This window comes from Lontra canadensis, unplaced genomic scaffold (genome assembly GCF_010015895.1).
Source record: "Lontra canadensis isolate GAN:19392208 unplaced genomic scaffold, GSC_riverotter_1.0 scaffold98, whole genome shotgun sequence".
Classification (NCBI taxonomy): Eukaryota; Metazoa; Chordata; class Mammalia; order Carnivora; family Mustelidae; genus Lontra; species Lontra canadensis.
Genome location: NW_022631092.1, coordinates 4,347,991 through 4,373,950, shown reverse-complemented (window position 1 = coordinate 4,373,950; position 25,960 = coordinate 4,347,991). Strand labels below are relative to the sequence as shown.

General features: G+C 40.2%; 1 protein-coding gene across 6 annotated transcripts in view; it reads right to left on the bottom strand.

Annotated features, from left to right (window-relative positions):
• SIPA1L1 (signal induced proliferation associated 1 like 1) overlaps nt 1-25,960 on the bottom strand; it is a 179,684-nt gene that overhangs the window by 69,805 nt on the left and 83,919 nt on the right. For all 6 annotated transcript variants that reach the window (XR_004380275.1, XM_032837370.1, XM_032837372.1 and 3 more), the window contains exons 5-8: nt 22,975-23,149; nt 13,513-13,616; nt 10,325-10,482; nt 237-810 (exon numbers count right to left, since the gene is read on the bottom strand). Coding sequence is in view for 5 of the 6 variants with exons in the window: in XM_032837370.1 (XP_032693261.1) it covers nt 237-810; nt 10,325-10,482; nt 13,513-13,616; nt 22,975-23,149 (1,011 nt within the window). In the remaining variant the exon portion in view is untranslated. The remainder of the gene's footprint in view (nt 1-236; nt 811-10,324; nt 10,483-13,512; nt 13,617-22,974; nt 23,150-25,960) is intronic.

Sequence of the window (25,960 nt, the reverse complement as noted above, 5' to 3'; positions counted from 1 at the left end):
GCAAATGGTTTCCAGCACACACGCACAGCCCGCGTGTCTTCTCCCACTTGCTCTACTTTTCCTTTCGGAAAAGGATGGAAAACGAGTGACGGAAACTCTGGGTTGCTTCACATCATCGAGGGAGTTTTCGGAGGAGCTGATAAAACTGCACCAGCTTCAGGAACTTGCTTCTGGTCTGTACTGAAAGCTTCAGGAAAGTGAAATGGAATGTGGGTAAGTGGAAGGAAAATACTCACCTGCAACCTTTTGACGATCTCTTTAATGTCCTCGTTATTAATTAAACTCTCCACTGAAATGCATTCTCCTCGCTCGTAGAAGATTTTGAGGCTGGTGTCAGTTGAGGTCCACCCTATCACATCTCTGCAGGAACAGTTGAAGACCACACTCTTGGTTTCCTGCTCAATAAGAACGATGAACTCGTTGGAGACCCCTAACAGGCAGTCCATTTCCATGGCCTTGTTGTAGTCCTTGGCCCGGACGGCCCACACGATGGCCCCCATGCTACTGAGCTCAGCTCCTGGATACGGCTTAGACTTCTCCTTCTTCTTGGAGGCCAGAGAGATGAATGGGAATTTGCCAGATGGGTCAATAGGGGTGTTGGTGACGTTCTTCTCTGCCAGATCTTTCAGGTACTCCTGGCGGGTCCGAGTGGCCATGGCCCGAAACTTCTCTGATTTATGAGCAGCATTTTCTGCGTTAATCACTTTGGCCAAAAGGAAGTCCCTGAACACATTTGACTTAGGGAAAGTGACCCCTTTGGGGATGGGAGGTCCAAAGGAAGGCACGTCTCTGGACCTGGTGACAGCCACACTACGAGACAGAGCAAAGGTGAAAAAGAGTGGAGCGTCAGGAGTTCTCAGTCTCACAGCATGAGAATAAAATACACATTCTCAAAGAAAAAGACCTGTCCCACAAGAAATAATAGAAATTTCTATTTATAGAACATTTTTTTTTTAGTCCAAGAAACCCCAAAAAGCATCCTTACATTAATGGATAGTAAACCAACCATAACTCCATGAGGGAAAGAAGTGTACTATAATATTTTACCTTTAAATATCTACTGATTATTTCAAAGCATAGGTTACTATAATCAGCATAACCTTTTAGAATAAGCATAGATTTTTTAAGAACACAAATGTGGTCTCCATTTTGGATATGATGCCTACGTGCAGACAGCCTATAATGAAAATATCCCAAGATGCATGTCATAAAAGCTATGGATTAAATTTAAAAAAAATTTTTTTTAATTTAAAATATTATTTGTTGGCCTATGCAACCAGACCAAAAAGAGTAATTTTAAAATGAAAATTGAAATTGCAGTATTAAAATGATTATGGTTTTTATAGTAATAGCAATCGTGCCTTAAAATCAAAGTATTAAACTGAGCTATTCTTTGATCCACATTCTCTACATTTGGTATTTGATTCTGACAATTTGTTTGTGAGGAAGTATTTCCCTTTTCCTATGCCTCCAAGCAAGATTAATTTGAGAAAGCCTGACCTAGTCACTTTTTCTGCATAATACTGTTAAAACTGGGACTAAGATAAGGACCATATGAGCATCTGTAATAGCCTATTATTTTTCATCTCAAAAAAGAAAAAAAAATAAAGTTTTTCCTAAAATAGTAACAACAAAAGTTAAATAGAAACAGAAAGGTTGTGTGTTTTCTGTCATGTTCTAAGACCTCATTCTAGGACCTCAGTGAACTTTGAGAGGGCTGGAAACGATGATTCTAACAGACTGAATGTCCCTCTTTTCAAATTACCTAATTATTTAAAAGTGAATCCATTATGCAATTGTACTAAGTATCAGAGAAGCAATACAAAATATTTTTTCTGAATTTCCAGAAGGGAAAAGTCAATCAGAGAATGTATATCTTTCAAAATAAATTGAAGACCTTGATTTCATTACTATTTTTGCTCTGCTTTAAGAAGGGCTTAAGATATTTAGCTTTGCTTTTCAAAAAAAGGATTATTTGTCATGAGAATAGGATAAATAAGTAAAAACCAGGAAACCCAGGTCATAAGTTACCTATTTTATCTGAAGATGCCATGGAATGGCCTATTTGTTGGTTTTCAAAACTTTATTGAAAAAAAAAAAAAGATTAGTTGGCTTCATGATGAAGAAAGGTGGCAAGCAACACTCCATTTTCTAACTGGAGATAAGAATTCACAGAAACCTCCATATGCATTACAGCCTAATTACACCAGTATTAGAAAGGCAATTTTTCTTGTCTGTTGTGAGCTGTCTGGCTTGAATGCTGACAGCTGTATAATTTTAATTTGATCTTTTTTTTTTTTCCTAAAAAGTCAAGCAAAACATGCTAAAATCCAGATATGCTAGCTTTTCTAAAGAGGAATCCTATAAGGATCCAGAAACACTCATTTTTAAATTGGCAATTCCTTTTCTTGTTAATTTCACTTCAAATTGTTATTCTTTCTCAAGAAGCAGCTGTGGTTTTCTTTTAAATACAAGAGGAAAATGCTTACCAGGGGTGCCAAGATGAGCATCATCTATCCACTTGCCTCTTAAACTCACTGGCTTTCTACAGATCTATTTATTAACTGTTAGAACTTTAGACAAACATATATTGAAAACCCAACAGTAATTAGAAGCCTCTAGAATGAACTACGAGGGAAAAAAAGTGAAGCCTCAACATATAATTATCAATGATTCATCATGGTAGGGAGGTAAACGATACAGATGCTAAAATCATTTTCGCATCATTAAAAATAGAACCCTTGCAGAAGAGCAGGAGGAGGCAGCCCAGGGATGCTTTTTTCAAACAAAAGGTCTTGTTCTGGGTTAATCTAACTTCAAGGTTTTCTACAAGGTTAAAAGCACATTGATTTAGATGCCACACATTCTGAACTCCTGCTAATAATGCCTGCTTTAAGCTCAGAAGAGAGAATATTTTTGCCTTATAAGAAGGCTTTCTAGAACTTCAGTTTGCTATATATAGATCCTTAAAGATGTAGTAATTATAAATGGTTCTTGCTATTTCTAAAAGCAGATTCCAAAGGGCTTCTGCTTAGACACACTTCTGTTAGCCTCATATGCAATACTGTATCTCCTGAGAAATTATACATTCTTTATAATCCTAGCCACTCCGGATGTACTGGGCAGGTTGGGGACTGGATGTTCTACCAGAAGAGTTATCCAGCAGACGGACGCTCAGAGGCTGACGCAATTACGGAAAGTTAGCACCAGAAGAGAACATGGAGAATTCAGTGTTCCTCAAATTCTGCCAATAAAATCTTGAGTTTCTTCTTAAGTCATCTTGATTTTGCATTCTACTGAGGAATATCTGTGCTCGTTTTAACACAAAAACATCTTCTGTCCCCCTAAGTCTTGGGAGTACAACTCAAGGACTAGGAAAGTATCCTGCTTTACTGACATGTGGCACAGCCCTGAACCTCCATGTGAATGGCTGGTACGAATTTTTCACTTCTCCAGGAAACAGACTCTGAGAAGTAAAATGATGTGCCCGGAGCCTGTTACAGAGATCCAGGATTAGAATCTGAGCTTCTGGATGGCCAGTAGTGTGCTCTATGACAAGACCACACTGTTCCTTCTGAAGGAACATTTTTGAATGCCCCACTCTTGAGATGCTTACACAAGGCACCATCCACAAGAGTCACAGAGCTGAAGAGACCACCATTAGGCTGGGCTTTGTAGCATTTGATGGCATCAGTGACCTTGGATAAAGTAGCAGATTTTGACACCCAAAGCCAGTTTCAAGTTGATACATGGGAACGTTCCAGAGATATCCGAACAGATGTCCCAGTGGAAAAAAAAGTGAGAAGACGATGATGCTTGAATTTCTGAAGCACCACAGAAATGGTAATAAATAATTCCAACCCCAAATTTAGAAGGAAGGGGACTCGGCATCAGAACGGTAGAGGGAGGCTTCCCCGTCTTGGGGGCTGGATCAGATTGTCAGCTTGGGGAGCTTTCTGAAAAAGCAGATCTGGGGCAAGGACAAGAAGGATCAGCAGCAAAACAAATGTGTGCCCATCGCTCTCTCCCTGGGGGGCTCTTGACCTCTACTAGTACTCATTCACTGATGTACACGGAGCACCTGCTGTAAGGCAGGCACTGCTGCCACACGCTTAGGCCTCCAGAAGCTCCGGGTCTCACGGGGCTGCATCCAGAGGTTTGGGTGCTCTTGTGGGAGGTGCGGGGCTCTACTGGAAACACTTAGGAAGGGCAATTTACTTAGTCCTGGGAGGTCAGGGGAGCCCTCCCCAAGAAAAGAAAAGCAGGAATTCATCGGCTAAAGGAGGGGTGGGGTGCGTAAGAAGAGGCCTTTCTGCCTGGAGAGCAGCATGTGCAGGGCACGGTACGTTCTGGGAGCTTTAGGGAGCTCCATGTGGCTCCGGGAGTAGGGCTGTGGAGGACTATCGGCAGAAGCTCTGCGCCAGGGAGGCTGAGCTTTTCCCAACTGGTCTGAAGTGCCAGGAGTGCCACATTCCGATTCTTGTCTTAAAAAAGGTTGGCAACACTGCACGACAGGGACACCCATTAGGCTTCGAACACTTTCTCAAAGAAATGTCTACCCCTTGACCTGCTTTGAATCATTCCTCCGAGCTGAAGCCTGCATTCACTTTTATTCCAGAAAAGAAGGGCGTGCACATTTACTATGCATACATAGTATGCACGTACTACCTGCCTGCCTACAACTAGATACTTTACTTATGGGATTTTAAGTAGATGTCAAGCAACCTTCCACTGCATAGAAAGGGAAATCTAGGATCTGAGAGGTTTAACAGTCTGGTCTGACTCCAAGTAGTTTTTGGACTAGTTCATACTACCTCCTTTCAACACGTACTGTATTTTAACCTCTGAATATGGAAATCTTTCTCAAAGAAGAAACATACATTTCTACCTCTCTAAACATGGTTGCTGACCAGAATTTAACACTTGTTTTGAAGACTCAGGTTATTATTATAACCACTTATTACCATACTAGTTTTAAAATTGTAATAATTCTTTAATTTCAGTAAGTCAATCTTCCAATTTTCAGTTGTTGAAGATGTTTTAACATTTCTTTTAAAGATTTATTTATTTGACAGACAGAGATCACATGTAGGCAGAGAGGCAGGCAGAGAGAGAGAGGGAGAAGCAGGCTCCCCGCTGAGCAGAGAGCCCGATGTGGGGCTCGATCCCAGGATCCTGGGATCATGACCTGAGCCGAAGGCAGAGGCTTTAACCCACTGAGCCACCAGGCACCCCAGAAGATGTTTTAAAATTTTATGGAGGGCACGTATTGCATGGAGCACTGGGTGTGGTGCATAAACAGTGAATTTTGGAACACTGAAAAAAAAATTAAATTAAAAAAATTTTTAAATCTTTTTATCTAAAATGAATCCAAGTTAGATCCACATGTTTTAATTAATTTTATATTAAATTTTTTTATCTGTTCATTCCTCTCTACTTCTTATGTTCTGTTTTATTTCTTACATTTATGTGTTGAGGAAATTGGGCTACTTATCACATAGAGTTGCACGGTGCCTGAATTTTGCTGAATATGGGCATGTTCTTCTGTCTTTTGGATTTCCTGTATATTGGCTTCTCCAGAAGTTTGATCAGATTCAGGTTCAATGTTGGGGGCGTAGGGAACAAGACTAATTCATAAGTGGGGTTGTGCCCTTCCTTTATGAGACACATGTTTGTCTCTTTTTGTGCTATCTGCAACCTCTGAAGATCAATGCCTGGATCTCCTAATTCACTGGTTGCTAAAAATATGTTGAAAATCATTTTACACTGAGTTTTTACAAAGTGAGGCCCCGAGGGGTGAATGAAGTATACTTGGTCCTTTGTTCTCAAACCAAATGACCCCAGACTGCTATGCTTATTGGCTTTGTATCACTGATCTGAATAATTTTCCTGCATCTCTCTTATTAGTAATCACTTATTGATGTTTTCAGTGCATTCTTGCCACTGAACAGTTCCTCATCTTTTTGATTTATTGCTTCTAACCTGCTCTATCAAGCAGGACCAGACAATTAAGCTCAGTACGATGATGCCAAACAAAATAAAGAGACCAGGGCGCCTGGGTGGCTCAGTGGGTTAAAGCCTCTGCCTTCAGCTCAGGTCATGATCTCAGGGTCCTGGGATCGAGGCCCGCATCAGGCTCTCTGCTCAGCAGGGAGCCTGCTTCCCCCTCTCTCTCTGCCTGCCTCTCTGCCTGCTTGTGATCTCTCTCTCTCTGTCAAATAAATAAATAAAATCTTAAAAAAAAAAAAAAAAAAAGAGACCAGAGGACTCTCTTAACAGGTATGGGCATAGTACAGACTTAGCGATTCATTTCTGAGTTCTTGGCTATGTCTACTGTTCCAAGTTAACTGGCCTCTGAAATGAGTTTGAAATAGTCAGTTTTTCCTATTATAAACTTTTCAGTCCCTGGGGAGATAACATGCAATATTTCAGGACCTCTTCTCCATATCCACCACAGGGATTTTTCTCTCTTGGCTTACCTGCTGCATCCCAGGGCCTAGAATAGTGTCTAGCACATATATGATAAGGACTGTAAAGAATAGGCAAAAAATCAATGAACAACAGCAATGAGCTCCAAATTTGCCTTTTTGTATACAAATTACCTTGCATGGTGACACTGGGTGAATTTCCCTAGAACTCCATTTATACTGTGCTACTAGACAGCCTAGCATTCCAAGGGCCTCCACCGTCCAGTAACCCCAACTATTAGAGCAGCCTTCTTACTGTACCTTCTACACCCTCTCCTGTGTCTATGCTTCTGTATGCAATGCTGGCCACTCCTAGAACTGTTTCTCTTTTCCCTACTGAATTTCATCCATTTGTGCTTTAACACACATGCCAAACCCCATTTTCTCAGTTAAATGTTCCTTAAAATTTCAGCCTGTACTGACCCCACACTTTCCTACCTGATTATAGCAAGAAGCTCTTTTGAGAAAACAACTTTTGCACTTTCCTCATTACAGGCACCAAGTAGATGTCAATAAATAAATGTGAATGTTCATAGGGCAGAAAGTTTGGAACAAGAGATTTTCAATGATAAAAAGCACCTGAATCACTCTATCACTCAGGGATAGAGTTAAATTAGATTTAAATCTAATTTAGTATGACCAATGCAGCACTAAACTTTTCTACCAAAGTACCTCTAATAAAAGAGGCCCATAAATTCATATTCCTAGTAGTCTGGGGGGTGGATGGGGTATGAGACAAACTCATATGTACAGAAATTCTTTGGAAGACCCATGTTTTATCTTAAAATGTATACAAATTTTCTATTCTGCTTCATAATACATTTCTTTTCTTTCTGGTTCCCCCCCCGCAAAGATTACTTATTTTAGAGAAGGAGAGAGTAAGGACTTGGATGCACTTGAACCAGGGGAGGGGCAGAGGGAGAGGGAGGGAGAAAATCCCAAGCATACTCCCCGCTGAGTGTTGAGCCCAACACAGGGCTCAATGCCAGGATTCTGAGATCATGCCCTGAGCTGAAATCAAGAGTCAGCTGCTTTACCAACCGAGCCACCCAGGCACCTCATGACCAGTTATTTTCATGAGAACATGAATCCCTTCACACGCTTTCTCCCAAGCATTAACTACAAAAAATTGCCCTCTTCTGAGACTTTAAACATCTCCTGATGTCACTACACACCCCAAGAAACATGCCAACCCCCGTCTGAGAGGGACTGAGAATAATTAATACATGTCAAGTTTACAACAGGAAAAGATCACTACTTTAGCTTCTTGTGATTTCTTTTAGTGATGTTCCAAACTGGTATGTTCTCTTGGATTTACAGAGGACCCACATTCCCAGTTTACAAAGCAGTGTGCTGGATCTCCAAACAAGCTTGACAACTAGGAAATCCCAGGCTAGCTCACGTGGCATGACCCAGGGTGACCAGTGTCCTCCCACAAAGGGTCCAGCATCACATGGCATGGTGGGGTTAAGAAGACGGGCTCTCCAGGCAACAGATTAAAAATAAGAGAGGCAGTAAAAAAGCATGATTTTCAAGGTGAGGTTGTAGGTGGGGTAAGACAGACCTCACTTCGTCATCTAGCAAAGTGTGAACAGGGCTGGGAGACACTTTCTTCCCAATCTGTCTGTTTAGACTTGCACTGGCCACGTGTAGGCTACTGAGCACTTGAAATGTGGCTACTGTGACCAAGGAGTAGGAAGTTACATTATATTTTTAAAAGTGACATTCAACTCAGTTATTCGAAAGCTTTGAAAAAGGATGTCTGGAAAATCTGGGTATACGAATCTACTTTTCCAGTTACAAATTTTATGAAATCTCAACACAGATTACTTCCAATGAAAATCAAGCATCCTTACTGAGATGAGCTGTAAGTCTAAAACAGACTCCAGATTCCAGAGTCTTAGTCCAAAAATAAGTAAAATAGGCCAATAATTTTTAAAACTTCAAAATCACCTGTTGAAATAATAACATTTGGATATAGCAGGTAAATAAAATATATTCCTGGGTCAAAACATATTGCTAAAATTAATTTTACCCATTTCTTGTTACCTTAAAAATATGGCCATTAAAAAATATAAATTAACATATGGCTTGCATTACATTTCTATGCAACAGAACTTTACTTAGACAATGGCTTTTATTTTATTTTTTTTCTTAAAGATTGTATTTATTTATTTGACAGACAGATCACAAGTAGACAGAGAGGCAGGCAGAGGGAGAGGGAGAAGCAGGCTCCTTGCTGAGCAGAGAGCCCGATGCGGGGCTCGATCCCAGGACCCTGGGATCATGACCTGAGCCGAAGGCAGACGCTTTAACCCACTGAGCCACCCAGGCGCCCCTAGACAATGGCTTTTAAAGAAGAATCTCTCTCTAAAACAAACTGCATAGCCTTCCACTCCCAAACGTGGTAGTGACCAATCAAAAAGGGATTCGCTTTCTACCAAAGCTGTATGAAATCCCCCGCACGATTCAGCGCGGGGAGTGTTTCAGTTGCTTGGGGGTATTTTCTAAATGGGAAGAGATATCCCTCCCAGTTAGAGTCAAATGTTCTGCACACCTAAAACACGCAGCCTTCAGAGACCATTTCCCCAGGAAAAGGCTGCAGATCTAGGCCTCTTTTGCTGGAGTTTCCACCCCTTCGCCTAGAGTTCTGGAAAAGCCTGTGTGTCAGCAGCCAGGGCAGCAAGGACCCACGCTTCACAGGGCATGGGAGCGAGGCAGCACAGCAGAGCAGTGAAGGGCCCCGCTGTGGAATCAGACTTAGTGCATTACAATCTAACTACCTAGTCCCATTGCTTAAACTCCCTCATCTGAAAATGGGGATTTTTAAAAAACAGTACCTAAGGCATGGGTTTTCAAAATTAAATGAGGTACCCCACATCGAGCACCGAGCCTAGTGCTGGGCTCATCACCAGAGGCCAACATGTACATGGGACCTGTGCAGGGAAGGTGGCGGCTTGCAGGAGTCCGCAGGAACCTTTATTTGTTTCATGTCCAGAGTTTGCTCACTCAACTCCTGCAATTAACCAGCACTGACACCTAGAATTAGACAGGTGTGGAGCTCCCAACAAACCAGTTATCAGTCTGTGTGGGCCAGTTTCTGGGTAGGTGGCTGTATTAATTCAAAAACAAATATCCAAAATTAACAAAGCTTAATCTTCCAAATTTTAGGGATGGAAAGACAGGATAAAAATCCATACTTTAAAAGGACAGATTCATATTAGAAACATCTTGTTAATGCCAGAATAGCCTTCCACATCTTCTTGGTACTATGCCCACATCAACCCAGCAATTCAGGTTCTTATCCTTGTCAACACCCAAAGGCCTCTTGCAGACAGACGCCTGAATTCTGATGCTCATGAGACCAGGTCAACAAGGAGCATGGGAACAATTCCATAACAGGCTTACTAAGGCTGAGAAATGCCTCCAAGATGGCAGTCAGAAACATTAGCATGAATCAAATCGGTCCTGAGCAATGGTTTGAGCTTTTTAAATAATAATAATTAAAACAAAACTTTTCTACTTATTATGATCGTCATTCTCTGCTCTTGCCACACCAAAAGCAAAGTATAATTAGCAGTATGAGTAATTAGTTGGTGACCAGATGGTATGGATGAAGGACACCACCTAAGGAACAGATGCAAATGGAAACAGCAGGTATCTAGCCAACGTGTCTGGGCAATGTCAACACCGTCAGGTGACGTCTTCGTGTGACTTCAGCCATCTACACACACAGTTTAAAGACAAAAATAAGTATTAATGGACTTCCCACTGCCACTTGAGAAAGTGGAGCTGGAGGGGGCCCTCGGTGCAACCGCCACCCAACACCCATGCAGCCACAGCCGTGGTGCCAGTACCTGTAACAGACCCCATCAGTGCAGGGGTTGTGGACCCGCACGATGACGAACACGTGCTGGAAGTGGGAGCGGATGTTTTTTGGGCTGAATGGCTGTGCTCCCGGCTCTTGGAAAACAATTGTGACAATATCATTTCCAATGTGCCGCTTCCGTAGGAGCTAAAAGAAAAAATAAGCAAACAACACAAATGATGACACTCTGCATTTTCCTCCCAATTCCCTTCTGTAACTGTATTTAAAACATTTATTATTAATCAGGACATATTAAGGGAGGTAATCGACACAGTTGCTGTCAATATTTTAGTCTGTCTTAATCCCTCCCAGGAAGAATACAGAAATGAATATTCTGAAATTTGCATAAAATATAGAGCCCATTCAGGACCAAACCAATATCTGGCATATTATGCCAAGTTCTAGCCTCTCCAAATTCTGTTTCCATAACAACAGTTTTGTTCCATTTTCACATAAGAAAGAAACTTGCCATGGGGAAGATGTGTTAGAGAAGAGAATGGCTGAAGTAATTACAATGCAATTTATGTTCTGGTTTAATTCACTTCATTTAAAGAAATGTGGCTAAGGTGTTTTCAAAGATGCTTTCTGTGTTACCAGCTGGGAATGCAGACATTACTAATATTCCTAAAGTGGGTTAAATTTCAAGTTGAAACAGCTTTTTTAATTACAGTGAAAGCTGCTTAAGGCCACCTTCTGTTTCACATTAAATAGCGTTCTGGAAAGGTGGCTTTCAAATGCAGGCACCCCAAGTCAGGCTAGGTCAGTGGTTCTCTAAGAGGGGTTTATTAGACAGTTTAATTAAGTAGTGTGAAAAAAAAGTTGAACAAAATTTGCATTTCTCATTTATTATATAGAGGTTCTGTCAAGGAGAAAAATAACAAATATATACAATTTATATCAACTATCTATAAGGTATAAGCTTACATTTGTAAAACTTTTTTTTTTTTTTTAATTCTCCAGTGACTTTAACCTACACAAATTACATACCAGTAAAATCAATGATCTAGTATTGGCTCCCAGCTGGGAGAAACAGTAGCCTTTTAGATTAGGGTTGAGAATTGGGAGTTAGAATGTTCCAGAAATGTACTTTTTTTTATTAACATATAATGTATTATTTTCCCCAGGGGTACAGGTCTGTGATTCATCAGTCTTACACAATTCACAGCACTCACCTTAGCACATACCCTCCCCAATAGTCCGTAACCCAGCCGCCCTCTCTCTCCCCTCACCCTCAAGCAACCCTCAGTTTGTTTCCTGAGATTAAGAGTCTCTTATGGTTTACCTCCCGTTTCAAAGCATCCCAAATTATCTTCTAATGAGGCCATTTATTTTCATTTCTAAACATGATACATCATTGAATTTTACAGAAATAAAGGCTGGGCTGTACTGATTGCTATACAGAATATACCCATTATTAATCTAATCAGGATCTTGGGCACGCCAAAAAAAAGAAAATACAATTTGTCTATGTATTACATCATTGATGTACACATACAATGATGTCATTGTCTTTTTGATGCAATGTCATTCTTTCTTCTTGCTTGATATGTAACACTAAAGTCTTAGTAAAGGACCCAAACAGAAATAAATCCATTTATCCATCTCACATTATATATAATGAAAGACAGTATTTATAAATAAATTCCTGCCACAAGATTTTAAAAGCTATGTTCTGTTTGTTTTTTCTAAGCATAAAGTGATCTACATAAAAGAAATAAATTCTCTAGCTAGAGAATTAAAATTTCTTAAGATGTAGCAGTACCAACAACCATAATAACACTTTTGCCTTGACTGAACCACCAAATTAAATAATTTGGATAGCTGTCTATTTAAATACCAACTCACGCTGCTCAACACACTTCAACTCATTTAGGAGAAATAAACAATTAACTGAATCTTGTTAACTAATTTTTTATCCTTTCATATATCTTACTTTCTCTGCTGAGTAATCAGGTAGAAAGAATAATCCTTTAAACATCACTTGTGAACATCCTGAAATTTTTTGTCTACTTACTGGTCAGAATAAGAAAAGTACATTTTCCTTATCATGATGTTTTCCTCTTTGGGTAACCTGGAACTTGGAATTTGCATAAAAAAACTGCAATCAAATTCCAGATCATAGAATTTATTCTAAATAGATTTATTTCAGATTTGTAGGTGATTCACTGCTTTGCTCCCTCTTTTTGATTCCTTTGGTAATTAGAAGAAGCAAAATTTCATTACCTCGATTTGTGATTTAATCAAACCTGCAGTGATGAAGTGTTCGATTAGATCCCTGTTTGGTTAAATTCTGGGAGAGAGGATGTGATTCATTCTGCAGCTGGCCTGTGTTCTGTTAGCACAACAGTTGACAATAACAAAATCTAGATCCATTTTAAGGTCAGAAGTAATTCTGGACGGCTTGTGTTTATAACTGCTATGGAAAGCTCTCTAGCTCTTTTAAATGTCAGTTTGGTATCATTTATTTTGATATATTTTTAAAAAACAGCAACGACCACATACTTTCTAAAACAATACTGCCCGTTTCCCTTTTGCTCTGTGACAATCTGCCACTTGTAGGTTTCTTCATTTACTATGTCAATGACCACATTTTAGTAATAGACACTGTGCTTTTAGATCATTTTAAAAAGAAACTGTGTATAATGTATACAAAGGTAATTGTTTTTTATCTTCTGTGTGGTCTCCTGATAAACGTTAAGAAAATACCTTTTTCTGAGATCTCACTGACATTTATTTTGGTTTTGCTCCCAGTTAGTGTACCAAACCTCCTCTGAAATCTGCAATGACACATCAGTACTTTTCTGCTTTGTACCTTGGCCTCTTGAGATGGAATTCCACCCACTCATACATGTTCTCTGCAACCCTGCAGGGTCACCTAATCACCATGATTTCAACTTGTTCTCTTCAGATTTCATGAAAACCTCAGTCCCCGTGGGTGAAAAGCAAGTGATTAATTCACAAAGCCATCCAGCTGGCTGTTAACCTAGAATTTGTGTCTCTTCATTTGTTTTCAGCTCATTTGCTATTCATTATTTCCGCAAAGTACAAAGCTTCCTGCTGTGGTGACAGGTGCAACATTAAATTCTGCTTTAAGATTTTACAAACTTGCCACTTAGGCTTCTGGGGGAAATGAACAAGGGCGAAGAAACACAGACAACACCAGGGTCTGTCTCTTACCTGTTGCTTGTTGTTAGGCGTGTATGGCAGCATGGTGGAAACATGGAACATAATTTCATAGTCTTTATATGTTGTGTACAGAGAATGGGTTCCAGTGGAGTCAGCTACAGTAAAAAATATATATATAATGGTAAGATGACTATAATAGGAAAAACAGTTCACTTATGGAAAATATCTTAGAAAAAAAAAGGAAATGGTTTAGAATGAAAAGATGTTAGAATAAGATCTAGCATCAGTGTTTTTTCTTTTTTTTTTTAAGTTTAATTTTATTTATTTATTTGTCAGAGAGAGAGAGAGCAAGCACAAGCAAGGGGGAGCAGCAGGTAGAGGGTGAAGCAGACTCCCTGTGGAGCAGGCAGCCCAATGCGGGGCTGGATCCTAGGACCCTGGGATCACGACCTGAGCTGAAGGCAGTCACTAAACTGACTGAGCCACCCAAGTGCCTGAGCATTGGTGTTCTTAACCCATTTTTTGTATCTGATTCCCTTTGGTAGTCACGTGAAGCCTATGGGTCCCTTGTCAGAATAGTATTTGTAAATGTATAAAATATATATGATTACAACAGAAATCTATTATACAGCAAAATAGTTATCAAAAATACTTTTAAAATGATACTAGATTTCTCTAAAAAGTTTTAGCAATTGATCTAGTAACTACTATGCCTTTGAAGTAGTGATGTCATAAGTAATATTTTGAAGGGTCTCCAAAAAAAAAAAATACAGTATGAAAATACCTATGCTTTCTACTTGCAATAAAATCATAGGTAGAACTTAAACAATTAGAGTTTGTTACCTTCAATTATGAAGAAAGTGCTAAGTTTTAGGGGATCAGTGAAAATAAAGGTAAAATTATTTCCCATCCAAGTTTACACACCCCTGAATTCTACCCAAACATCAGTCGAAGAACATCTTTTCCAATACTTCTCATTTAAGCAAGAGAAATGTTCTGTTCCTAAGAAACAGATGGAAATTTACCAAGACTGTAACACTGAATAACAAAGGTATTCTAGCAATGTCCAACAATGTTTTAAGACCTTTCTGCTCTCACCTTCCTTAAGTCAACAGCAACCCCTTCCCACTTAATCATTAATAAATCAATTACCCACAAATAACTGGAAACCAGAGAAATTAAGTATTAACTGTCCAATCAAAAGGGAGCATCTTTAGTCTTAAAGGCCCTGGATGTATTGGCTGCAAAATGACAGAACTGTGTTCATCCTGGGTAAACTCAAGCCTCCATCAACCATACTGCTGAGGACCAAAATGCTCGACTGCATTTTAGAGAAGCTGCAAGACAGAGCCCCTGGCATATACCAGGAGGCAGCAGTTCTCAAATTTAGTGTGTACAGTAGCATCTGGGGAGTGAGTTTAAAAGGCAGATTCCCATGCACCACTCCCAGAAATCCTGCTCCGTGGGTATGGGGCTGGGCGGAGGAATCTATTTTAATAAACACCCGCAGGGCGACTGTAACCCAGGAGCTCCACTGCCTTTAGGCGCTACTCCAAGAATAGACTACCACCACTGGTGCCTTGAAGACAGACTAGTAAGAATGTTCTAGAGCCTGGAATTCCAACCTCAAGCTTCTCGGAGGACCTTAATTTTTGAAGCTGGCGTTAAATGCAAAGGGTTAGAATTAGAAGCAAGCTAAAAGTGAAATAAAGCACAGACTACTCTTCAAAAATTGTAAAAATAGGTACCAACATATAACTTTCCAAGAAAAAAATATCTTCTAAGTCCTAATGACCACCAACACAAAAAACTACAAATCACTATAAGAAATAATTGAACTAGCTAAGATGGCTCTTGAGTATGAAGAACCTATCTACTGTTAAGGACTCCTGCTATAAATAACTCTTTGAACTGATTAGTACATTTTAAAACCTTAAAGTGAATGTGTCAGCTTTGACGTGTACTTACATGTGTTTCAAGTCAATTTTGAGCAAAATTAATGAACTAGAAAAGAGACTGTCATCTAGTATTCATGAATTATATTCCGCTTTTTATGTCTGTCTAATTCTAAAAAGATTACTGCCAGAGAGGATAGCTGATGTGGAAGACAATGTGGAAGGGTCATCTGCTTTTCTACTTCTGGCCCATTTTCGCTATCTCTTCTGTATGCCTCATTTATGTCATGAATGCTGCTTGACCAGCCTTTTTCTGGAGATCTCTGGAAATCCCCAAGTTTTGCTGATAATTTTAAACAGTTTAAATAGTTTCAAAATTTTAAACAGTTTAAATAGTTTCAAAAGTTTCAGAGGTGAAATTAGGGCCAAAATAATGACATTTTCCTTTCTGAGAAGAAAGGAATTCCAAAATCCTGAAAATACTATGTACATACCAGAACTGTTAAACTTTATCAGAGAGCATGGAAAATGAATGTTTGTTATATTTTCTTAAAAATAAAGCATCCAATGTTGCTATTGTGGCATTTTTAGTGACCTTGAAACCCTGAAACCATGAAAAATTTAATAGCATGACAATCAGGAAAATGAAAGTGACAAAAATCCTTTTTTCTCTGGCTGAAGAGAATATATATTAAAACATTTCTAAAGGGAAATATGCTTTGAGAAGAGGGGTGAAAGGAAGATAATGCTCCTTCATACTTGTCGAGGGGCTTTAAAAGTTAAAAAGTAAATTCAGGCATCTTATGGGTCATCTTGATAATCACATGATCTGTCTCCAAATCATACTACCTGCAAGTGACGGACACCCACTAATAAAATCAGCATTCTATGCAAAGTCAGAGAAAGTAAAATTTCTAATATTCCATGAAGATGATAGGCAGTACTAAATAATTGAGGAATGGCAACAGTATTTTTCTCAGCTGCTTTGAAAAAGTGTAAAACACACGATCACATCCTACATTAAGCATTTTGATTGAGGATGGTATGAACTGGTTAATGAGTTTGTAGAGCAGTTTCAGAGACAGTCAGTGTCATAATCACCCTTGACTGCTCGTGTAGACTCAACGCCTTGACTTCTCGGTAGTCTAAAGCTTGGTTGAAAAGGTGTCTGTGTACAAATCTGAGTGAGGGCAAGTAATCAGACTGTTATAACAACCATTTCTCAATCACTGAAGACGTATCAGAGTTAAGAAAAGCTCGATGAAGGCAAACAAGCCTATGCAATTTGATTTCAGGGAAGTTCCTGGTTTTAAATATTTATGAACATAAGAGAAAAGTAATCTCATTAACTAAATGCATGTAGGCTAAATAAAGTCAACAGAATGAAGAAAGCTTAAGCTCCCTTAATTAAACATACTCACCACTACAGAACACATCAAATGCAAGATGAAATCAGATAGCTTGTAAGTCTTGTTTTTATCCCTTTATTTAATTTGAAATACAATAATTGTCAGTTGGCTCCTGGGGACTATCCCTTGATGTCCCATCCCCAGATGTCCCATCCATGCAACCTTGCCATAGGGTATGGGGAACGCAGAACCCTGTGCCCACAAGCACAGCCAGGGCCAAGTACTGACATCTGGAACAGCAGCACATATTCGAAAGGACACACACTTCTGCCTTTGTGGTAAGATTTCACTCACTCACTAATGAAGTATTTGGGGAAATCAAGAGTTCTAACCGCTCTGGCATCTATCATGTTTACTAATAATTTTTCAAGGTACATTTAGCGGTGGCCTTTACTTCAGGGTCAGGATCAAGAAAAATTTGTTGTCCTGCCCTTTGCCATGACAGGTGAGCCCATACTGTATCAGCTCAAGGCCTGTGTAAGTGTGCAAGTGGATACACCTGGGACTCGAGGCTTCTCAAAACCTCTAACACTTGGAGATGTGAGGAAGGAGGAGATGGTGGGGGCTGGCACTTAGGAGTTAGCCACTACGGTTTTCTGCCAACAACTCACTTGGCAAGACACCTGCAGTCACCTGGCTTCTCATTTCGCAAGTAAGATCTGAATTTGAGTGACGGTAGCATCATTTGTTAAATGACCACAAACAAATCACTCCACTTCTCTGTCCATCGATATTCTTGCTGCTGTGAGGATTACATGAAATAATGTATATGAAAGTCCTTGCCCACAAAAGATGCTCAGGATGGGCGGAGTAGAATTTAGAATGTTGTGCAGTGGAAGTAAAAGAAGGTAGTTTTCTTAAAGAGGGACCTTTACATACTTTACATTCTTTGCCAGGTGCATTCCAGGAATGCTCAAAGGAAAAACCTTACAGTGTAACACACAGAGTTAAGGAGGTGAGAACAGAATCCTTTACTTCACTCATCCGTGGTTGCAACTCCAAACGGACTTCTGCATATGCGAAAGCATTTGAGCAGTGTTAGTTTCATCCAGTTCCCTATCAAAGTTTAAATATTTATTCCAAATAAAGGACTTATTTTCTTTTTGAAAAAATCTGTTACTCTTCCAAGACCCTGAATCTCAGCGGCTCTTGTAACACTACCGAAAAATGGGGGAAGTGACAGGCACTCACGAACACTGCAGCAAAGGAAAGAAGGTGAAAGCTTCGGGGAGTCATGCTTTACAAAGGGCTTCTAAAGTTGCCCATGTCCTGCCTTGTCAAACAAGACTCGCCCAGGAAATGATTTCCCTCACCCATATACACAGCTAAAAATGAAGGTGGCCTCCCGCTTCCAAACAACAAATTGCTTGGTGGGAAGTTTATTTTTGCATTTACTGTAGTGTGAGAGGATGGTAATTATCTAGAGGTTATGTCATCCAAATGAGGAGACAAAGTAAGGAAGAAAAAAAAAAATCCACCACCGAAAATGTCTTCAGGGTAGAATCATTCCAACCCCTGACACATCTGTAGCTTGTTTGTGAATAAGACCTTATTTTTGAACCAGGAAAATGGACTTTGTATGAAAAACTGGGAAAAACAAGAAATGGTTCAAAAACTCCATCAATTCTTCCTAAAATCTGAATAGATTCGTAATACATAACAAGCAGAGCCATTTCTCGAGATGGCGTGGGTAATGTGAGCCCAAGAGCTTGAGAAAGGGGGACACAGCCACGAGGCAGAGCTCTGGGCTTTGCTGTACTTAATTCCACATTTATGCTTTCTCTGAACACGTTGTTAACCTCAGCATTAGGATATGTTCTACCTCCCTCATGCTTCCCAGCCATCTAAACTTGGGCACGTTAATCTAAAGAAGCCAATTCTGTGTACCTGGCAAGGCCTGTGAGAGTTGCCTGAGATGACAAACATGAAAATATCTGGAACTTCTGCTTCCACCCGTGAGAGTACTTGGTACAGGACTTGTTCTCCCGTTATAAGTAACTAGGAAAACTGACAAAATATCTGAAACAAATTTTTTCAGGCATTTTATAATGGGCAGCGATGGATAGTGACCTCAGAGGAAAAAAGAGCCAAAGAAGAGGAACCCTCTGATTCCCACCAGGTTTTCCACTTGGAGGTGCTTTTGGAACAAGAACACAGAGTATGGCTTTGAAGAGGGAAACCAAAACACACTGGAGTTCAGGAAGCCCAAGGTAGCTGATGCTTGCTGGGCAGAGTACCAAAGAGGAGGAAACTCTACAGTGAGAGAGGTTCAGAACTCTGCATGAGGGTCCTTCAGTCTTGGACTGAACAGTAAGCTGCACACACAGACAGTAAGATTCCAAAAGCCAGGCAAAGAAAAACTATTAGGGGAGTGTGCAGCATAGTGACTATAGTTAATAATACTGTATTGTGTATCTTAAAGTGTCTACGAGTAGATCTTAAAAGTTCTCATCCCAAGAAAAAAAAGTTTTGTAACCTTGTTTGCCAACACCTGTTGACTAGACTTACCGTGTGGTAATTTACAATGTACACAAGTACTGAATCATTACATTCTAAGCCTGAAACTAACAGAATGCTATATGTCAATTATACCTCAATAAAAGAAAGAAAAACTACGAGGGAAAGAAAAACCAGCAGAGAATTATGAAGCAAACAATTCTCATAGTTCACAAAGGCTGGAAGACACCCAAGTTCTAAGGAGCCACAGGAAAGAGACCTCACTGCATATGTGGGTATTCAGACACAAGAAAAGTCATGCCTTAGTAGCAGAGCTAAGTTAGAGGGTAAAGAACGGCTCTAGTTATGCTTTAATAAAGCTTAAGAACAAGATTCACAAAGATCAAGCTGTTTTGTAATTAACGTATCTGCCCACCAAAACGAAACGCAACAGTCCTTTTACAGAAGACAACAAAATCTAGACAACCATAAAACCTTCGCAATATACACTCTCTAATCAAAAGTAACCAGAGACATGAAGCAGTAAAATGTAACTCAAAAGCCGGAGAAAATCTGTTAAATGGAGACCTCAAATGACAAGGATGAGAGAACTGGTGCACAAAAACTTTGAAACAGCAATCATAGATATGTTCAAGTATTTAAAGGACAACGTGAACCTACAGAGGAGAAAGTGAGAAATATAAGAAAAGAGGACCAAATGCAATTCCGGCCCTGAAGATGACAAAATCTGAAATGAAAATTTCATTGGACTGAATTAACAGCAGATTAAGACACTATGGAAGAAAAGAAAAACAGTGAATTTGGAAGATATATTAAGAGGAATTATCCATATGGAAGCATAGGGAGAAAAAAAAGTTTAAAAAATTAAATTAATAGAACCTCATTAACCCACAGTATGCTGGTGAGTGATCTAATGTATGTGTAACCGGATGATTCGGAAGATGGGCACAGGAAAAAATAAAGAAATCAAGATTGACAATTACTGTTTTTATTTGATGAAAAGCAAATCCACAGATCCAATCACATCCAATCACTGCTGAATATAAAGGAAACAATCCTTTAGGAACACTGAACTGGAGAGTTTTCTCTGTCTCTCTCTCTCTTTAGAGCGGGGAGGTGCAGAGGAAGAGGGAGAGAACAAGTCTAAGCAGGCTCCATGCCCAGCGCAGAGCCTGACTTGGGCTCGATCTCACAACCCTGAGGTCAAGACCTGAGCTGAAATCTAGAGTTGGACACTTACCCAACTTAGCCACCCGGGTGTCCCAGCATTTTCTCATTTTAATGATTATATTGAAAGAAAGGGTTTCCTGACCCAAAATAAAGTTGGACAAAGTGTGGTGAGATGACCTCCTAGCACACACAGCAAATTCTCATCCCTGGGTGCACCATGGCCAGGGAGAGGCTGCTGGGGTATGCAGAGGCTGGTTTTGATCCTGTCAGCTTGAAGTAAGAGAGATAAATATGCAAACTGCCTCTTTCAGGGCTGTAGAATAGACATACTTTCGGACTTCTGTTCCCTGGAAGAAATCTGACATTCTGGAAGGGCAGAAAAAGAAATTATGGACTCTTCCGCTCCTCAGTTTTGCCCTGAAAGGTTACATGGGCCTTAAAGGAGGGCACACAGCTAAGAGGAACCCTTTGCTGCTGAACATTCCAGAACTGTGAAAGTGCCCCATCAGAGACAGTTTACTGATCCAGGCTTGTCCCCCGCAGCCTTCACCGTTATTAGGATTTGGAGGCAAAATATGCACAGTGCTTATCGAGCGTCTTACTCGATGCCACACTGCTTATGCATGGTCTTGCTATCCTCACTCTTGCTATTCTCACATTGCCTTTCATCACCCAGAGGCAGCTGGGAGTGTGTGAATGCATAAATCATAGTCCAATTTCCAATCTGGCCACTCATGCATAGAATCAGGGTGTTTATAGTATCCACAATAGCGGAACTATGGAAAGAACCCAAATATCCATTGACAGATGAGTGGGGATAAAGATGTGGTGTATATATATATATACAATGGAATGTTAATATACATACATACGAAATATGGAATATGTATTTATGAATATATATGTATATAATGGAATATTAGTCAGCCGTCAAAAAGAATGAACTCTTGCCATTTGCAGTGACATGGATGGAACTAGAGTGTATTACACTAAGTGAAATCAGTCAGAGAGAGACAAATACTGTACGATTGCACTCATATGTGGAACTTAAGAAACAAAGCAGATGAACCTAGGGGAAAGGAAGGAAAAATAAAATAAGATAAAAACAGAGAGAGAGAGGCAAACCACAAAAGACTTTTAACTCAGAAAACAAACTGAGGGCTGCTGGAGGGTACGGGAGTGGGGGGATGGGGTAAACTGGGTGATGGGCATTAAGAAGGGCACTTGATGTAATGGGCACTGGGTGTTATATGCAACTGATGAATCACTGAAGTCTACCGCTGAAACTACGAATATACTATATGATTAAAAAAAAAAAAAAAAAAGAACCAGGGTTCTTATTATATTCTCTTCCCAGACCCTTTCATATAGCTCTTTGCAGTGAGGGTAATTTATATAACACAACAAATTGGGACAACAGGACTGAAGCGTATAGAGCAAATGTCAGAGTCTCTGGAAAAGAAGAGTCTCAGGGCATACTGAGATTTCACATTTCATGCAGTTGCAAGCAGAGTATGGAACGTTAAAATAATATTTAAGAGTTGAGGCTATTTATGGGCTTTCATGGTCTCTCTTGCATGTCGTTTCCAAGTTGGCAACAGCAAAACCATGGCAACAGGAAATTCTTCCCTACAGTGGAGTTTATGAATGCTTTTCTGTTTTCATGACTCAACTCCTTATTTAATTTCCTGTACAGAAAACCGGAGAGATTACTACAGACTACAGTACAGATATGCTCATCCAAAGACCCTCTCGAAGCAAAACAGGTCACAGGTGTCCATGGACGGATTTTAAGATAAAATTTAAAACTGCCTCCTCACAGACACATAGCAGACGTCAACCTACTCTAACCTCAATAGATACTTGAGAACTTAACTACTTTATTAATGACTTGGGGAACAGGAGTGTACATGTATGTTCATGTACTTTGTATGTTCATGAGCCATAGATAAAAAACCCTGTTCCATCATTGTGCTTTTTTAATCACCGAATTTCAGGAGCCAAATTGATACCAAAGTTAAGAAGCCTATTTTCTCGGGGATTCAATTAGACTCTGAACAATAAAAATAGAAAATAAGCAAACAAAAGCCCTCACTATTAACGGAATACAAAAATGAGTAAGAAAGCCGTATGATGACTGACTGCATAGATAAGCACGAGGATTATGAAATTAATGAAAGTTAAAAAATTCTAGAGCTTACGACCAGATGGTTTGAAGATTCTGGAATTTTCAATCCCTCTTAACATTCAGCTAAATATAGGGAAATCTGTGCAACACTATCCAGGAGCCATCCTGCATGATTTGCACCCACGGCTCTACTACTCCGTCGACACTTCTGATAACACGATTTTCTTTCTTTTTTTCTTTTTTTTTTTTTTTTTTTTAACCAGTCAAATCCTAGCTACTTTGATTACAGTCTTCAATTGTTTTGGTGCCACATCCTCCCTCTCTGGCTTCCTCTCCCCTCTCAGCAGCAGTGTTCTGCAGTAAATGGCAATGTTGTTTTATGGGCAATTTAGCAGATGAACATCAACGCAGCAGGAGGGAAATAAGCCTAGCAGAGAGTGTAAGTATTTCTTACTTTTGGTGTCAAGCTGCGCACGATACTTCTCAAATCCTTTGAGCCGAACACGTTCTCCCAAGAGCTGAAGGAATTCCTCAAACGCCGGGCCGGCACACTCATTGTTGTACATCTCTTCTTCAGTGCTCTGCCCGGCTCTGCAGTACATGACGCCCACCTTCTGCTGATAGTTCAGCTGGGAAGAGAGGCAGTACAGGGCACATAAATGTAGGCAGGTCCACCACGCCCCACTTCGATGCTCCCAACTCCTGCAGGGCACAGGCCCATCAGAAAGCTAACGTTTCTCTTCTCTTGAAATCCTTCTGTTTTAATTCTTCTGTCTCTAATCCAAAAAATACAGCAGAATAAGCATTTATACCTGTCATCTTCACAAGTTAAGAGAAAAGGCCAGGAAAATGAATTAACACTTTCTGTACGACAAGATCATGCACCCTTAGAAGGCAGGTTGGTACTTCAGGGAATTTCTCTGAATGGATTATAGGGTACAAAATGAGACTCTAAAAAACAGCTTGACAACAAAAGGTAATTCTTTTTTAATCATCTCCCCCTTTAAAAAGGGGAAGTCTTTACAAATTTAAAAGCGGAGGTTCACTTTACAAAACACACTTTAAAATAAATATTGTTTCACACTAAAAAGCCCATAAATGTACTGGCGAATTTTTAGGGGTTTTGTTGTTGTTGTTGTTGTTGTTGTTTTGGTTTGGGTTTTTTTTTTTGGTAAAACTGGAAAAGATTTCAATCCCAATGCCACTTTTCCAATATACTAAAGTATAAACCTCACTTATAGCTTTGTCAGAACATTAACATCATCAACAATACACTTTTCAAATATTTTTTCTAAACGATGGGTGCCTGAATAGAAACTTGAAAAGGAGTTTCATAATGGCAAATCAGCTAGTGGCAAATATTCCCTCCTCAAAGACAGTTAAAACAAATCATTCAGAAGATTTAAATATGATGTAACATTAACCAAAATATTTACTCATCATTGAAAAGTCTAGTCATTCTGCAAACAAATTCTATGGTGATATTAGCCATTTAAGAAGACATTAGTTTTTTTTTTTTTCTTTTAAGATTTATTTACTTGAGAGAGAAAGAGAGACCCCGCACACACACATGAAGGGGGGAGGGGCAGAGGGAGAGGGACCCAGAGACGCTCAGACTCCCGTTGAGCACGGGAGACCAACCTGGGTCTGGCTTCCAAGACCCCGAGATCACGACCTGAGCCGAAACCAAGAGCCCGACATCCAACCGAAGGAGCCACCCAGGCATCCCAAGACATTTAGTTTTCAGTATAAAAATTCAGACTTTTAATTCCCCAGTGAAATCAAGACACTCCATTACTGCTTTGGCTTCTTCCAGGGTGACACTGCGGCCAGCGCACCCGTCAATTTTCATCTCCCAAAGCAAAAGGGGAAAGGGAAGAGGAAAAATTATAACAGCTAACATTTACCGAATACACACTCTATGCCAACCCCTGTTTGATGTTTAAGAGTTGATCCTCACAACAGCCCATAAAGCAAATATTATCCCTTTGTGACAGATCAGTGGAGCCGGAGAGTGGAAGAGGAAGTGAGCAGGAAGAGGCACAAGACCACAGACTGGGTGCTGGCTCTCCTAAGTACCACCAACAGTCAGCCAGGCTTGAATCCACAGCCCCTGATTTGCAATTTTGGAGATGAAAAGTAAAAACCAAATTTAGGCAAACACATCTGGCAGTATCACTTGATGGGGCTGACATAAATATTTTCAATTTATTCCATGTTATATGAATATTCACATTTTTCCCCTGTGGAAATATTAATGTGATTGTGGGTGCTGTCTCAGACCCCAGTGGGAATATTACCATATAATATACATATTCTTTTGTCCTTCTAAAATAAGGACATTTCTGAATTCTGAAACCCACCCAGCCCCTACCATTTTACATACAGGACTGTGAACCTGAACTACTCTTTCCAACTTTCTAAACCAAGTGATTCAGAATAGTAATGAGGAAATGTCACAGGGGCAACACTCTCACTTGTTTTCCTCCCTCCACAGCATACTACCTCATTGACGAGGAAGCACCGCAGCCTTAGTAGGACGCCCAGAGACAGGAGAGCTCCTAGGAGTGACTGTCCCTTGCTCCACCGACCCCAGCAGGCAGAAGGTCAAGTGCCAAGTCGGAAACTTGCCACCAACCAGATAGAGTAATCATGGCATATCTTCCAAATAGCACGTGACGTCACATTATTTCTACTTCATTTAAATCATCGACAGAAACACTTTCAACCCAGTTCCTTTTTTATATACCACATGTAGGTAAAACAGAATAGAAGATGTCAGAATAAAACCCCCTGCACACCGCTGACATGTATCCCTTCTCTCAGCCGGCCTGCTTCGAGTGTCTGGATGTGGCTAATGTCCGCAGGGTGACTCCCACAGGTAGGGATCTCACCTGGGCCTTAGAATTAATCTGCGTACCTACCCTATTAAGTCTCAACAAATAAAAAATAGCGGTAGGCTCTGTGTCAACTACAAAAGAAGTCCTTCATGTGGCCAGATCTCTACTGTCTCCCTGCAGGAAGGGCTATCAAAGAGATGAAGGCATGTGGAGAAAGGAAGGGGTTTTGAGCTATTTGCTGTTTGGCTCTGTGCCTCCCAGATCAGCCTTCTCAGGCCACAATGTAAAACAAAAGTCATCCTGTTCAAGAGAAGGCATCAGAGTGACACCGGATTTGTGGACGGCTTTTTGAAACTTCTCAGATAAAGGCCTAAGATTTCACTGTGCAAAATTCAAAAGGATTCATTTCTATAAAGAAAGGAGTTCACTACAGAGAGAAGTAAGGAAACGTCCCCCGAAACCACTGGAGGAGCTGAATCCGAGGACAATGAGACAGTGTGCCGCCTCCTTCTGACGGATTTCTCATCCTCTGGTGAACTCCACTGGCAGCCTGGAGAACAACCGGGCGTCTGCTGCTTGTGAAAAGAAGGAGCCTTTAAG